The 14646-nt window shown below is 49.9% G+C and overlaps 2 protein-coding genes and 2 pseudogenes across 2 annotated transcripts in view; 3 read left to right on the forward strand and 1 right to left on the reverse strand.

Annotated features, from left to right (window-relative positions):
* The window catches only part of LOC135556764 (uncharacterized), a 982-nt pseudogene extending 786 nt beyond the window's left edge, over positions 1-196 (forward strand).
* Positions 1-14646, reverse strand: part of tle3a (TLE family member 3, transcriptional corepressor a) — a 166954-nt gene that overhangs the window by 131297 nt on the left and 21011 nt on the right. The window contains exon 5 of the mRNA XM_064990196.1: positions 9299-9343. Within this exon, the coding sequence (XP_064846268.1) occupies positions 9299-9343 (45 nt within the window). The remainder of the gene's footprint in view (positions 1-9298; positions 9344-14646) is intronic.
* Positions 1363-2094, forward strand: LOC135556766 (uncharacterized; the record flags this gene model as incomplete). The annotated part of the gene is given in 4 exon segments (XM_064990195.1): positions 1363-1453; positions 1617-1862; positions 1954-2039; positions 2041-2094. Coding segments are annotated over 4 exon segments (477 nt in total), but the record flags the coding sequence as incomplete, so codon positions are not given.
* Positions 3475-4087, forward strand: LOC135556765 (uncharacterized; annotated as a pseudogene).

Raw genomic sequence — 14646 nt, forward strand, 5'->3', positions numbered from 1 at the left:
CCTCCCTCTCCCTCTCCAGTTCCTCCCTCTCCCCTCTCCAGTTCCTCCTCTCTCTCCAGTTCCTCCCTCTCCAGTTCCTCCCTCCCCTCCCCCTCCCTCTCCCTCTTTCCTCCCTCTCCCCTCTCCAGTTCCTCCCTCTCCCCAGTTCCTCCCTCCAGTTCCTCCCTCTCCAGTTCCTCCCTCTCCAGTTCCTCCCTCTCCCTCCCCCTCCCTCTCCCTCTCCAGTTCCTCCCTCTCCCTCTCCAGTTCCTCCCTCTCCCCTCTCCAGTTCCTCCCTCCAGTCCCTCCTCCCTCCCTCTCCAGTTCCTCCCTCTCCAGTTCCTCCTCTCCAGTTCCTCCCTCTCCCTCCCTCCAGTTCCTCCCTCCCCCTCTCCAGTTCCCTCCCTCTCAGTTCCTCCCTCTCCCCTCTCCAGTTCCTCCCTCTTCCTCCCTCTCCCTCTCCAGTTCCTCCCTCTCCCCTCTCCAGTTCCTCCCTCTCCCCCTCTCCAGTTCCTCCCTCTCCCATCTCCAGTTCCTCCCTCTCCCCTCTCCAGTTCCTCCCTCTCCCCTCTCCAGTTCCTCCCTCTCCCCTCTCCCCTCTCTCCAGTTCCTCCCTCTCCCCTCTCCAGTTCCTCCCTCTCCCCTCCCTCTCCAGTCCCCCTCTCTCCAGTTCCTCCCTCTCCAGTTCCTCCCTCTCTCCAGTTCCTCCCTCTCCAGTTCCTCCCTCCAGTTCCTCCCTCTCCCCTCTCCAGTTCCTCCCTCTCCCCTCTCCAGTTCCTCCCTCTCCCCTCTCCAGTTCCTCCCTCTCCCTCTCCAGTTCCTCCCTCTCCCCTCTCCAGTTCCTCCCTCTCCAGTTCCTCCCTCTCCCCTCTCCAGTTCCTCCCTCTCCCCTCTCCAGTTCCTCCCTCTCCAGTTCCTCCCTCTCCCTTCTCCAGTTCCTCCCTCTCCCCTCTCCAGTTCCTCCCTCTCCCCTCTCCAGTTCCTCCCTCTCCCCTCTCCAGTTCCTCCCTCTCCCCTCTCCAGTTCCTCCCTCTCCAGTTCCTCCCTCTCCAGTTCCTCCCTCTCCCTCTCCAGTTCCTCCTCTCCCCCTCTCCAGTTCCTCCCTCTCCAGTTCCTCCCCCTCTCCCCTCTCCATTTCCTCCCTCTCCCCTCTCCAGTTCCTCCCTCTCCTCTCTCCAGTTCCTCCTTCTCCCCTCTCCAGTTCCTCCCTCTCCCCTCTCCAGTTCCTCCCTCTCCCCTCTCCAGTTCATCCCTCCCCCCTCTCCAGTTCCTCCTTCCCCCCTCTCCAGTTCCTCCCTCTCCCTCTCCAGTTCCTCCCTCTCCCTCTCCAGTTCCTCCCTCTCCCCTCTCCAGTTCCTCCTCCCCTCCTCTCCAGTTCCTCCCTCTCCCTCTCCAGTTCCTCCCTCTCCCTCTCCAGTTCCTCCCTCTCCCTCTCCAGTTCCTCCCTCTCCAGTTCCTCCCAGTCTCCCTCTCAGTTCCTCCCTCTCCCCTCTCCAGTTCCTCCCTCTCACATCTCCAGTTCCTCCCTCTCTCCTCTCCAGTTCCTCCCTCTCCCCTCTCCAGTTCCTCCCTCTCCAGTTCCTCCCTCTCCCCTCTCCAGTTCCTCCCTCTCCAGTTCCTCCCTCTCCCCTCTCCAGTTCCTCCCTCTCCAGTTCCTCCCTCTCCAGTTCCTCCCTCTCCAGTTCCTCCCTCTCCCTCTCCAGTTCCTCCCTCTCCAGTTCCTCCCTCTCCCTCTCTCCAGTTCCTCCCTCTCCCTCTCCAGTTCCTCCCTCCCCTCCAGTTCCTCCCTCTCCACTTCCTCCCTCTCCCCTCTCCAGTTCCTCCCTCTCCAGTTCCTCCCTCTCCAGTTCCTCCCTCTCCAGTTCCTCCCTCTCCTCTCTCCAGTTCCTCCCTCTCCCCTCTCCAGTTCCTCCTCTCCCCTCTCCAGTTCCTCCTCTCCAGTTCCTCCCTCTCCCTCCAGTTCCTCCCTCTCAGTTCCTCCCTCTCCAGTTCCTCCCTCTCCAGTTCCTCCCTCTCCTCTCCCAGTTCCTCCCTCTCCAGTTCCTCCCTCTCCAGTTCCTCCCTCTCCCCTCTCCAGTTCCTCCCTCTCCAGTTCCTCCCTCTCCAGTTCCTCCCTCTCCCCTCTCCAGTTCCTCCCTCTCCCTCTCCAGTTCCTCCCTCTCCCCTCTCCAGTTCTCCAGTTCCTCCCTCTCCCTTCTCCAGTTCCTCCCTCTCCCTTCTCCAGTTCCTCCCTCTCCCCTCTCCAGTTCCTCCCTCTCCCTCTCCAGTTCCTCCCTCTCCCCTCTCCAGTTCCTCCCTCTCCCTCTCCAGTTCCTCCCTCTCCAGTTCCTCCTCTCCAGTTCCTCCCTCTCCCCTCTCCAGTTCCTCCCTCCCCTCTCAGTTCCTCCCTCTCCCCTCTCCAGTTCCTCCCTCTCCAGTTCCTCCCTCTCCCCTCTCCAGTTCCTCCCTCTCCCTCTCCAGTTCCTCCCTCTCCCTCTCCAGTTCCTCCCTCTCCCCTCTCCAGTTCCTCCCTCCCCCCTCTCCAGTTCCTCCCCTCCCCTCCCAGTTCCTCCCTCCCCTCTCCAGTTCCTCCCTCTCCCTCTCCAGTTCCTCCCTCTCCAGTTCCTCCCTCTCCCCTCTCCAGTTCCTCCCTCTCTCCAGTTCCTCCCTCTCCCCTCTCCAGTTCCTCCCTCTCCCCTCCAGTTCCTCCCTCCCCTCTCCAGTTCCTCCTCCCCTCTCCAGTTCCTCCCTCTCCCTCTCCAGTTCCTCCCTCTCCAGTTCCTCCCTCTCCCTCCCTCCAGTTCCTCCCTCTCCAGTTCCTCCCTCTCCAGTTCCTCCCTCTCCCTCTCCAGTTCCTCCCTCTCCAGTTCCCCTCTCCCTCTCCAGTTCCTCCCTCTCCCTCTCCAGTTCCTCCCTCTCCCTCTCCAGTTCCTCCCTCTCCCTCTCCAGTTCCTCCCTCTCCCTCTCCAGTTCCTCCCTCTCCCCTCTCCAGTTCCTCCCTCTCCAGTCCTCCCTCTCCCCTCTCAGTTCCTCCCTCTCCCCTCTCCAGTTCCTCCCTCTCCCCTCTCCAGTTCCTCCCTCTCCAGTTCCTCCCTCTCCCTCTCCAGTTCCTCCCTCTCCCTCTCCAGTTCCTCCCTCTCCCCCCTCTCCAGTTCCTCCCTCTCCAGTTCCTCCCTCTCCCCTCTCCAGTTCCTCCCTCTCCCATCTCCAGTTCCTCCCCCAGTTCCTCCCTCCAGTTCCTCCCTCCCCCTCTCCAGTTCCTCCCTCTCCCATCTCCAGTTCCCCTCTCCCTCTCCAGTTCCTCCCTCTCCCTCTCCAGTTCCTCCCTCTCCCTTCTCCAGTTCCTCCCTCTCCCCTCTCCAGTTCCTCCCTCTCCCCTCTCCAGTTCCTCCCTCTCCCTCTCCAGTTCCTCCCTCTCCCCTCTCCAGTTCCTCCCTCTCTCCTCTCCAGTTCCTCCCTCTCCCCTCTCCAGTTCCTCCCTCTCCCTCTCCAGTTCCTCCCTCTCCCCTCTCCAGTTCCTCCCTCTCCCTCTCCAGTTCCTCCCTCTCCAGTTCCTCCCTCTCCCCTCTCCAGTTCCTCCCTCTCCAGTTCCTCCCTCTCCCCTCTCCAGTTCCTCCCTCTCCAGTTCCTCCCTCTCCAGTTCCTCCCTCTCCCCTCTCCAGTTCCTCCCTCTCCCCTCTCCAGTTCCTCCCTCTCCTCTCCCAGTTCCTCCCTCTCCCCTCCCTCTCCCCTCCTCCCTCCCTCCCAGTTCCTCCCTCTCCAGTTCCTCCCTCTCCCCTCCAGTCCTCCAGTTCCTCCCTCTCTCCTCTCCTCCCTCTCCCTCTCCAGTTCCTCCCTCTCCAGTTCCTCCCTCCAGTTCCTCCCTCTCCAGTTCCTCCCTCTCCCCTCTCCCCAGTTCCTCCCTCTCCCTCTCCAGTTCCTCCCTCTCCAGTTCCTCCCTCTCCCTCTCCAGTTCCTCCCTCTCCAGTTCCTCCTCTCCCTCTCCAGTTCCTCCCTCTCCAGTTCCTCCCTCTCCAGTTCCTCCCTCTCCAGTTCCTCCCTCTCCCTCTCCAGTTCCTCCCTCTCCAGTTCCTCCCTCTCCAGTTCCTCCCTCTCCAGTTCCTCCCTCTCCAGTTCCTCCCTCTCCAGTTCCTCCCTCCCCCATCTCCAGTTCCTCCCTCTCCAGTTCCTCCCTCTCCCCTCTCCAGTTCCTCCCTCTCCCTCTCCCCAGTTCCTCCCCTCTCCCTCTCCAGTTCCTCCCTCTCCCTCTCCAGTTCCTCCCTCTCCCCCTCTCCAGTTCCTCCCTCTCAGTTCCTCCCTCAGTTCCTCCCTCTCCAGTTCCTCCCTCTCCCCTCTCCAGTTCCTCCCTCTCCCCTCTCCAGTTCCTCCCTCTCCCCTCTCCAGTTCCCTCTCCAGTTCCTCCCCCTCCCTCTCCAGTTCCTCCCTCTCCCCTCCCCAGTTCCTCCCTCTCCCCTCTCCAGTTCCTCCCTCTACCCTCTCCAGTTCCTCCCTCTCTCCTCTCCAGTTCCTCCCTCTCTCCTCTCCAGTTCCTCCCTCTCCCCATCTCCAGTTCCTCCCTCTCCCTCTCTCCAGTTCCTCCCTCTCCCTCTCTCCAGTCCTCCCTCTCCAGTTCCTCCCTCTCCCTCTCCAGTTCCTCCCTCTCCCTCTCCAGTTCCTCCCTCTCCCTCTCCAGTTCCTCCCTCTCCAGTTCCTCCCTCTCCCCTCTCCAGTTCCTCCCTCTCCCATCTCCAGTTCCTCCCTCTCTCCCTCCCTCTCTCCTCTCCAGTTCCTCCCTCTCCCCTCTCCAGTTCCTCCCTCTCCCATCTCCAGTCCCCTCCCCTCTCCAGTTCCTCCCTCTCCCCTCTCCAGTTCCTCCCTCTCTCCCTCTCCAGTTCCTCCCTCTCCCTCTCCAGTTCCTCCCTTCTCCCTCTCCAGTTCCTCCCTCTCCCCTCTCCAGTTCCTCCCTCTCCCCCTCTCCAGTTCCTCCCTCTCCCCCTCTCCAGTTCCTCCCTCTCCCCTCTCCAGTTCCTCCCTCTCCCCTCTCCAGTTCCTCTCCAGTTCCTCCCTCTCCCCTCCCCCTCTCCCCTCCCTCTCCCCTCTCCAGTTCCTCCCTCTCCAGTTCCTCCCTCTCCCCTCTCCAGTTCCTCCCTCTCCCCTCTCCAGTTCCTCCCTCTCCAGTTCCTCCCTCTCCCCTCTCCAGTTCCTCCCTCTCCCTCTCCAGTTCCTCCCTCTCCAGTTCCTCCCTCTCCCCTCTCCAGTTCCTCCCTCTCCCCTCTCCAGTTCCTCCCTCTCCCCTCTCCAGTTCCTCCCTCTCCCCTCTCCAGTTCCTCCCTTGACTTATTCCACATTTCTGAGTTACAGCCGGAATTCAAAATAGATTAAATCCCCTCAAAAATTCAGCAACCATCAACACACAATACCCCATAGCGACAAAGTGAAATCAAATTTAGTTTTTTTTTCTTCTCAAATGTATTGAAATTGAAATACAGAAATTCTTAATTTAAAGAAATATTCAAACCCAAGTTAATACACGTTATAATACACCTTTGGCAGTAATTAAGTCTCTAAGAGCATTTACAGCTGTGAGTCTTTCTGGGTAAGTCTCTAAGAGCATTTACAGCTGTGAGTCTTTCTGGGTAAGTCTCTAAGAGCATTTACAGCTGTGAGTCTTTCTGGGTAAGTCTCTAAGATCATTTATAGCTGTGAGTCTTTCTGGGTAAGTCTCTAAGAGCATTTACAGCTGTGAGTCTTTCTGGGTAAGTCTCTAAGAGCATTTACAGCTGTGAGTCTTTCTGGGTAAGTCTCTAAGAGCATTTACAGCTGTGAGTCTTTCTGGGTAAGTCTCTAAGAGCATTTACAGCTTTGAGTCTTTCTGGGTAAGTCTCTAAGAGCATTTACAGCTGTGAGTCTTTCTGGGTAAGTCTCTAAGATCATTTACAGCTGTGAGTCTTTCTGGGTAAGTCTCTAAGAGCATTTACAGCTGTGAGTCTTTCTGGGTAAGTCTCTAAGAGCATTTACAGCTGTGAGTCTTTCTGGGTAAGTCTCTAAGAGTGATTACAGCTGTGAGTCTTTCTGGGTAAGTCTCTAAGAGCATTTACAGCTGTGAGTCTTTCTGGGTAAGTCTCTAAGAGCATTTACAGCTGTGAGTCTTTCTGGGTAAGTCTCTAAGAGCATTTACAGCTGTGAGTCTTTCTGGGTAAGTCTCTAAGAGCATTTACAGCTGTGAGTCTTTCTGGGTAAGTCTCTAAGAGCATTTACAGCTGTGAGTCTTTCCGGGTAAGTCCCTAATAGTGATTACAGCTGTGAGTCTTCCTGGGTGAGGCTCTAAGAGTGATTACAGCTGTCACTACAGTCCCTGGTTCGAATCCAGGCTGTATCACACCCGGCCATGATTGGGAGTCAGCGCACAATTGGCCCAGCGTCATCTGGGTTTGGCCGGGGTCGGCCGTCATTGTGAATAATAATTTGTTCTTAACTGACTTGACTTGTTAAATAAAAAGTTACACACTGACCAAAAATCCTCTCAAAAATAGAACTGTTTGGCCATAATGACCATCGTTATGTTTGGAGGAAAAAGGGGGAGGCTTGCAAGACGGAGAACACCATCCCAACCGTGAAGCACGGGGGTGGCAGCATCATGTTGTGGGGGTGCTTTGCTGCAGGAGGGACTGGTGCACTTCACAAAATACATGGCATCATGAGGATGGAAAATTATGTGGATATATTGAAGCAAGATCTCAAGACATCAGTCAGGAAGTTAAAGCTTGGTTACAAATGGGTCTTCCAAATGGACAATGACCCCAAGCATACTTCCAAAGTTGTGGCAAAATGGCTTAAGGACAACAAAGTCAAGGTATTGGAGTGGCCATCATAAAGCCCTGACCTCAATCCTATAGAAAATGTGTGGGCAGAACTGAAAAAGCGTGTGCGAGCAAGGAGGCCTACAAACCTGACTCAGTTACACCAGCTCTGTCAGGAGGAATGGGCCAAAATTCACCCAACTTATTGTGGGAAGCTTGTGGAAGGCTCCCTGAAACGTTTGACCCAAGTGAAACAATTTAAAGGCAATGCTACCAAATACTAATTGAATGTATGTAAACTTCTGACCCACTGGGAATGTGATGAAATAAATAAAAGCTGAAATAAATCATTCTCTCTACTATTGTTCTGACATTTCATATTCTTAAACTAAAGTGTTGATCCTAAATGACCTAAAACAGGGAATTTTTACTGGGATTAAATGTCAGGAATTGTGAAAAACTGAGTTTAAATGTATTTGGCGAAAGGTGTATGTAAACTTCCGACTTCAACTGTACTGTATCCCGGTACATCTTAGTGACTTAGTACAATAAGGGGTGTGGTTGCTGGATGTTAGTGGGCGTGGTTTGTCCTGTAAGTGTGTTTCCATAGTTACTTAGGCGTGTCCTCAGATTTGTTTGCATCGAGCATGGTGGCAACACAGTAAAGAGAGAATTCCACCGAATCGCTTGTGGGCAGTTTTGATTCCTGGGGCAAACTGTTGTCAAGGGCAACTGTTTCATTGGCCAATGAACCTCGTCGGTGAAAAGGGACCGTCTTTACTCCATAGATACCAGCACTAACATCACACACTAGCTGTTAGCTTAGCATTGGCTGGTTAGCTTAGCATTGGCGAAGTCAGAATGGGCATGTGTACTCCACTGTCATGTGACAAAATCGGTGGCGTTTAAAATCAGGAATTAGAATACGAATTCTACACTGAACAACAACAACAACAAAAACAAACCAAAAAGATCCCAGAAACACACATAAAGCTTATCTCAAATTGTGTGCATTTGTTCTACATCCCTGTCAGTTGTGTTGAGTTTCAACGTTTCAATGCCACGACAGAGATGGGCCTGCTGCAGACACAGTCAATAAACTTATTTCACCAGGCAGTTGTTTTGAATGAGAGCTTACTAATGTGTTCATGTTTCAAACATGTTCTCAAATGCCATAGAAAAATGGCAGCAACCAACCGGCATATTCATGAGCAACGCGGACTTTCCTCAGTAGGAAATCCTCCACGAGCCGACCGGGCAAGTCAGACTCATGGGGTTGACACCGCTGGTCCAAATGTCAGTCGTGAAGCTAATAGCAGTGACGCCCATAGCAAGTAGCTCATGGATGTGCACACAATTTGAGATAAGCTTTATGTGTGTTTCTGGGATCTTTTTGGTTTGTTTTTGTTGTTGTTGTTGTTCAGTGTAGAATTCGTATTCTAATTTCATTAGTGCCACGTTGCAAACAAGGATGCAAGTTTTGGAAAATGTTTATTCTGTACAGGCTTCCTTCTTTTCACTCTGTCATTTAGGTTCGTATTGTGGAGTAACTACAATGTTGTTGATCCATCCTCAGTTTTCTCTTATCACAGCCATTAAACTCTGTAAATGTTTTAAAGTCATCATTGGCCTCATGATGAATTCCCTGACAGGTTTCCTTCCTCTCCGGCAACTGAGTTAGGAAGGACGCCTGTATCTTTGTAGTGACTGGGTGTATTGATACACCATTCAAAGTGTCATTAATAACTTCACCATGTCCAAAGGGATATTCAATGTCTGCCTTTTAGTTTTTTTGAACCAATTTACCAATAGGTGCCCTTCTTTGAGGTATTGGAAAACCTCCCTGGTCTTTGTGGTTGAATCTGTGTTTGAAATGCACTGCTCGACTGATAATTGTATGTGTGGGGTACAGAGATGAGGTAGACATTCATAAATCATGTTAAACACTATTATTGCACACAGAGTGAGTCCATGCAACTTACTACGTGTCTTGTTCAGTAAATGTTTACCCCTGAACTTATTTAGGCTTGACATGACGCTGCGTTTGAATACTTATTGACTCAAGACATTTCAGCTTTTCATTTTTAATGAATTTTTTTTTAAATGTCTAAAAACATAATTCCACTTTGACATTATGGGGTATAGTGATGTCATTATAGGGTATTGTGATGTCATTATAGGGTATTGTGATGTCATTATGGGGTATTGTGACGTCACTATGGGGTATTGTGATGTTATTATAGGGTATTATGATGTCATTATAGGGTATTGTGATGTCACTATAGGGTATTGTGATGTCATTATAGGGTATTGTGATGTCATTATAGGGTATTGTGATGTCATTATGGGGTATTGTGTGTGTAGACCAGTAACACAACATCTAAACGTAATACATTTTCAAATTCAGACTAACAACAAAATGTGGAAACATTCAAGGGTAGTGTGAATACTGTCAGAAGGCTCTGTACAGCTAAATGAACAGACCATTTTACCCAGCATACAGTGCAGTGACTATGCATGGCAGACCATCACAAAGAGGAGTGGTAGTGATGGTAACATACCTGTTTCTGCATCTCTATGTTGAGCCCATAGGACATCTCGTAATACTGCAACAGAAGAGGAAATGTCATGATTATTTTGACCACAAGATTATTTTAACTAAAACGATACGAAATGCCACCATATTCCCTACAGTCACTACAGATGGAACCATATTCCCTACAGTCACTACAGATGGAACCATATTCCCTACAGTCACTACAGATGGAACCATATTCCCTACAGATGGAACCATATTCCCTACAGTCACTACAGATGGAGCCATATTCCCTACAGTCACTACAGATGGAACCATATTCCCTACAGTCACTACAGATGGAGCCATATTCCCTACAGATGGAACCATATTCCCTACAGATGGAACCATATTCCCTACAGATGGAGCCATATTCCCTACAGATGGAGCCATATTCCCTACAGTCACTACAGATGGAACCATATTCCCTACAGATGGAACCATATTCCCTACAGTCACTACAGATGGAACCATATTCCCTTCAGATTGAAACATATTCCCTTCAGATTGAAACATATTCCCTACAGTCACACTACAGATGGATCCATATTCCCTACAGTCACTACAGATGGAACCATATTCCCTACAGATGGAGCCATGTTCCCTTCAGATGGAACCATATTCCCTACAGATGGAACCATATTCCCTGCAGATGGAACCATATTCCCTACAGATGGAACCATATTCCCTACAGATGGACCATATTCCCTACAGATGGAACCATATTCCCTACAGATGGAACCATATTCCCTACAGATGGAACCATATTCCCTACAGATGGACCATATTCCCTACAGATGGAACCATATTCCCTACAGATGGAACCATATTCCCTACAGATGGAACCATATTCCCTACAGATGGACCATATTCCCTACAGATGGAACCATATTCCCTACAGATGGAACCATATTCCCTACAGGACACCATGTTTCATCAAAGCCCTTGACGGTTTTCACGACAGCACCTGAAGAATCTTTCAAAGTTCTTCATTTTCCAGATTGACTGACCTTCATGTCTTAAAGTAATGATGGACTGTCGTTTCTCTTTGCTTATTTGAGGTGTTCTTGCCATAATATGGACTTGGTATTTTACCAAATATGGGCTGTCCTCTGTATACCACCCCTACCTTGTCACAACACAACTGATTGGCTCACACGCATTAAGAAGGAAAGAAATTCCACAAATGAACGTAAGAAGGCACACCTGTTAATTGAAATGCATTCCAGGTGACTACCTCATGAAGCTGGTTGAGAGAATGCCAAGAGTGTGCAAAGCTGTCATCAAGGCAAAGGGTAGCTACTTTGAAAAATCTCAAATATAAAATATATTTTGATTTGTTTATGATTCCATATGTGATATTAAAACAACAGAACAGGGATGAGTATTAAAACAACAGAACAGGGATGAGGATTAAAACAACAGAACAGGGATGAGGATGAAAACAACAGAACCGGATGAGGATGAAACAACAGAACAGGGATGAGGATGAAAACAACAGAACAGGGATGAGGATGAAAACAGAACAGGGATGAGGATTAAAACAACAGAACAGGGATGAGGATTAAAACAACAGAACAGGGATGAGGATGAAAACAACAGAACCGGATGAGGATGAAACAACAGAACAGGGATGAGGATGAAAAAAGAACGGGATGAGGATTAAAACAACAGAACAGGGATGAGGATTAAAACAACAGAACAGGGATGAGGATTAAAACAACAGAACAGGGATGAGGATTAAAACAACAGAACAGGGATGAGGATGAAAACAACATAACAGGATGAGGATTAAAACAACAGAACAGGGATGAGGATGAAAACAGAACAGGGATGAGGATGAAAACAACAGAACAGGGATGAGGATGAAAACAGAACAGGGATGAGGATGAAAACAACAGAACAGGGATGAGGATGAAAACAGAACAGGGATGAGGATGAAAACAACAGAACAGGGATGAGGATGAAAACAACAGAACAGGGATGAGGATTAACAGAACAGAACAGGGATGAGGATGAAAACAACAGAACAGGGATGAGGATGAAAACAACAGAACAGGGATGAGGATTAAAACAACAGAACAGGGATGAGGATGAAAACAACAGAACAGGGATGAGGATTAAAACAACAGAACAGGGATGAGGATTAAAACAACAGAACAGGGATGAGGATTAAAACAACAGAACAGGGATGAGGATGAAAACAACAGAACAGGGATGAGGATGAAAACAACAGAACAGGGATGAGGATGAAAACAACAGAACAGGGATGAGGATGAAAACAACAGAACAGGGATGAGGATGAAAACAACAGAACAGGGATGAGGATGAAAACAACAGAACAGGGATGAGGATGAAAACAACAGAACAGGGATGAGGATGAAAACAACAGAACAGGGATGAGGATTAAAACAACAGAACAGGGATGAGGATGAAAACAACAGAACAGGGATGAGGATTAAAACAACAGAACAGGGATGAGGATTAAAACAACAGAACAGGGATGAGGATGAAAACAACAGAACAGGGATGAGGATTAAAACAACAGAACAGGGATGAGGATTAAAACAACAGAACAGGGATGAGGATTAAAACAACAGAACAGGGATGAGGATTAAAACAACAGAACCGGGATGAGGATTAAAACAACAGAACAGGGATGAGGATGAAAACAACAGAACCGGGATGAGGATGAAAACAACAGAACAGGGATGAGGATGAAAACAACAGAACATGGATGAGGATGAAAACAACAGAACAGGGATGAGGATGAAAACAACAGAACAGGGATGAGGATGAAAACAACAGAACAGGATGAGGATGAAAACAACAGAACAGGGATGAGGATGAAAACAACAGAACAGGGATGAGGATGAAAACAACAGAACAGGGATGAGGATGAAAACAACAGAACATGGATGAGGATGAAAACAACAGAACAGGGATGAGGATGAAAACAACAGAACAGGGATGAGGATGAAAACAACAGAACAGGGATGAGGATGAAACAACAGAACAGGGATGAGGATGAAAACAACAGAACAGGGATGAGGATGAAAACAACAGAACAGGGATGAGGATGAAAACAACAGAACAGGGACGAGGATGAAAACAACAGAACAGGGACGAGGATTAAAACAACAGAACAGGGATGAGGATTAAAACAACATAACAGGGATGAGGATTAAAACAACAGAACAGGGATGAGGATTAAAACAACAGAACAGGGATGAGGATGAAAACAGAACAGGGATGAGGATGAAAACAGAACAGGGATGAGGATGAAAACAGAACAGGGATGAGGATTAACAAAACAGCAGTGGGTAGTGAGGGAGGGAAGAGGCTAGGTAAACATTTCAATATAAAATGTGGAGAAAGAGAGGCAGCAGTAGCTCCTACATTTAGCCCTGCACAGTGCTGTCTATCTCCAACTGAAATGGTACACCTATGGCCTACAGAGTAGTGCACTACTTTTGACAGGGCACTCTGCTGCCCATACAGTAGTGCACTATATAGGGAATAGGTTGCTGTCTGGGACACAATCGGCATAAGGAATCTGGTCACCCCGGAAAGGGCCAGTGTCTCTGATCTGCTGTCAGACATACCAGCTCTCTCCTAGTCTGGTCTGGGGTTCAAAGGTCATTTTGGAAGAAGCTAATGGACTGAATAGTACATTGAGCTTCTCAAAGTAATTGCACACACACACACACACACACACGTCTAGAAGAACACACACACACACGTCTAGAAGAACACACACACACGTCTAGAAGAACACACACACACACGTCTAGAAGAACACACACACACGTCTAGAAGAACACACACACGCGTCTAGAAGAACACACACACACCTGCCTGAGGTATCAGAGGAGAACAGAGCAACATAGTTCAACTGGGCAAATGGACATTTCTGTGTGTTCTTCTAGATGTGTGTGTGTGTGTGTGTGTGTGTGTGTGTGTGTGTGTGTGTGTGTGTGTGTGTGTGTGTGTGTGTGTGTGTGTGTGTGTGTGTGTGTGTGTGTGTGTGTGTGTGTGTGTGTGTGTGTGTGTTCTTCTAGATGCGTGTGTGTGTGTGTGTTCTTCTAGATGCGTGTGTGTGTGCTTCTAGATGTGTGTGTGTGTGTGTTCTTCTAGATGTGAGTGTGTGTGTTCTTCTAGATGTACCCCCTCTAGCACCACGGTCAGCTGTACCCCCTCTAGCACCACGGTCAGCTGTACCCCCTCTAGCACCACGGTCAGCTGTACCCCCTCTAGCACCACGGTCAGCTGTACCCCCTCTAGCACCAGGGTCAGCTGTACCCCCTCTAGCACCAGGGTCAGCTGTACCCCCTCTAGCACCAGGGTCAGCTGTACCCCCTCTAGCACCAGGGTCTTTTGTTTTGTTTCCATCATTATAAGCCTGCCACACCCACACGACCAACCCTCTTACATATGAAATCGTATTTGTTCATCTAAGATGGTGAATAAGAGAGAGCCTCTCGATGGATGCTGCAGTCTACCCAAGAGCCTCTAGGTGGATGCTGCAGTTTACCCAAGAGCCTCTAGTGGGATGCTGCAGTGTACCCAAGAGCCTCTCGGTGGATGCTAGACTGTACCCAAGAGCCTCTAGGTTGATGCTGCAGTCTACCCAAGAGCCTCTAGGGGGATGCTGCAGTACCCAAGAGCCTCTAGGGGGATTCTGCAATACCCAAGAGCCTCTAGGGGGATGCTGCAGTCTACCCAAGTGGCGTCGGGAGCAACTGCTTGCTTGCGCGTTACCACTCCACTGTGTCTCCCTGTCATGGCTTGTACACCATCAGTACAGACACCAACACATCTTGACCACCAAAGTCCATTAGATGTCACAAAGCTGTCCAGTACTTTAAAAATATCCTCTCCTGTTGTCCTGGTTTCCAGTGGTTTGCAGAAGAGGATGTATTCTTTAATTGACCCCCCCCCCCCCCCGTACACGTAACGGACATATACCAGGAGCTGTGCCAGGCCTGTTGACTCATCCAGCTGTAACAGACATATACCAGGAGCTGTGCCAGTCTGTTGACTCATCCAGCTGTAACGGACATATACCAGGAGCTATGCCAGGCCTGTTGACTCATCCAGCTGTAACAGACATATACCAGGAGCTGTGCCAGTCTGTTGACTCATCCAGCTGTAACGGACATATACCAGGAGCTATGCCAGGCCTGTTGAATCATCCAGCTGTAACAGACATATACCAGGAGCTGTGCCAGGCCTGTTGACTCATCCAGCTGTAACAGACATATACCAGGAGCTGTGCCAGTCTGTTGACTCATCCAGCTGTAACGGACATATACCAGGAGCTGTGCCAGGCCT

The sequence above is a fragment of the Oncorhynchus masou genome, chromosome 15 (genome assembly GCF_036934945.1).
Source record: "Oncorhynchus masou masou isolate Uvic2021 chromosome 15, UVic_Omas_1.1, whole genome shotgun sequence".
Lineage (NCBI taxonomy): Eukaryota > Metazoa > Chordata > Actinopteri > Salmoniformes > Salmonidae > Oncorhynchus > Oncorhynchus masou.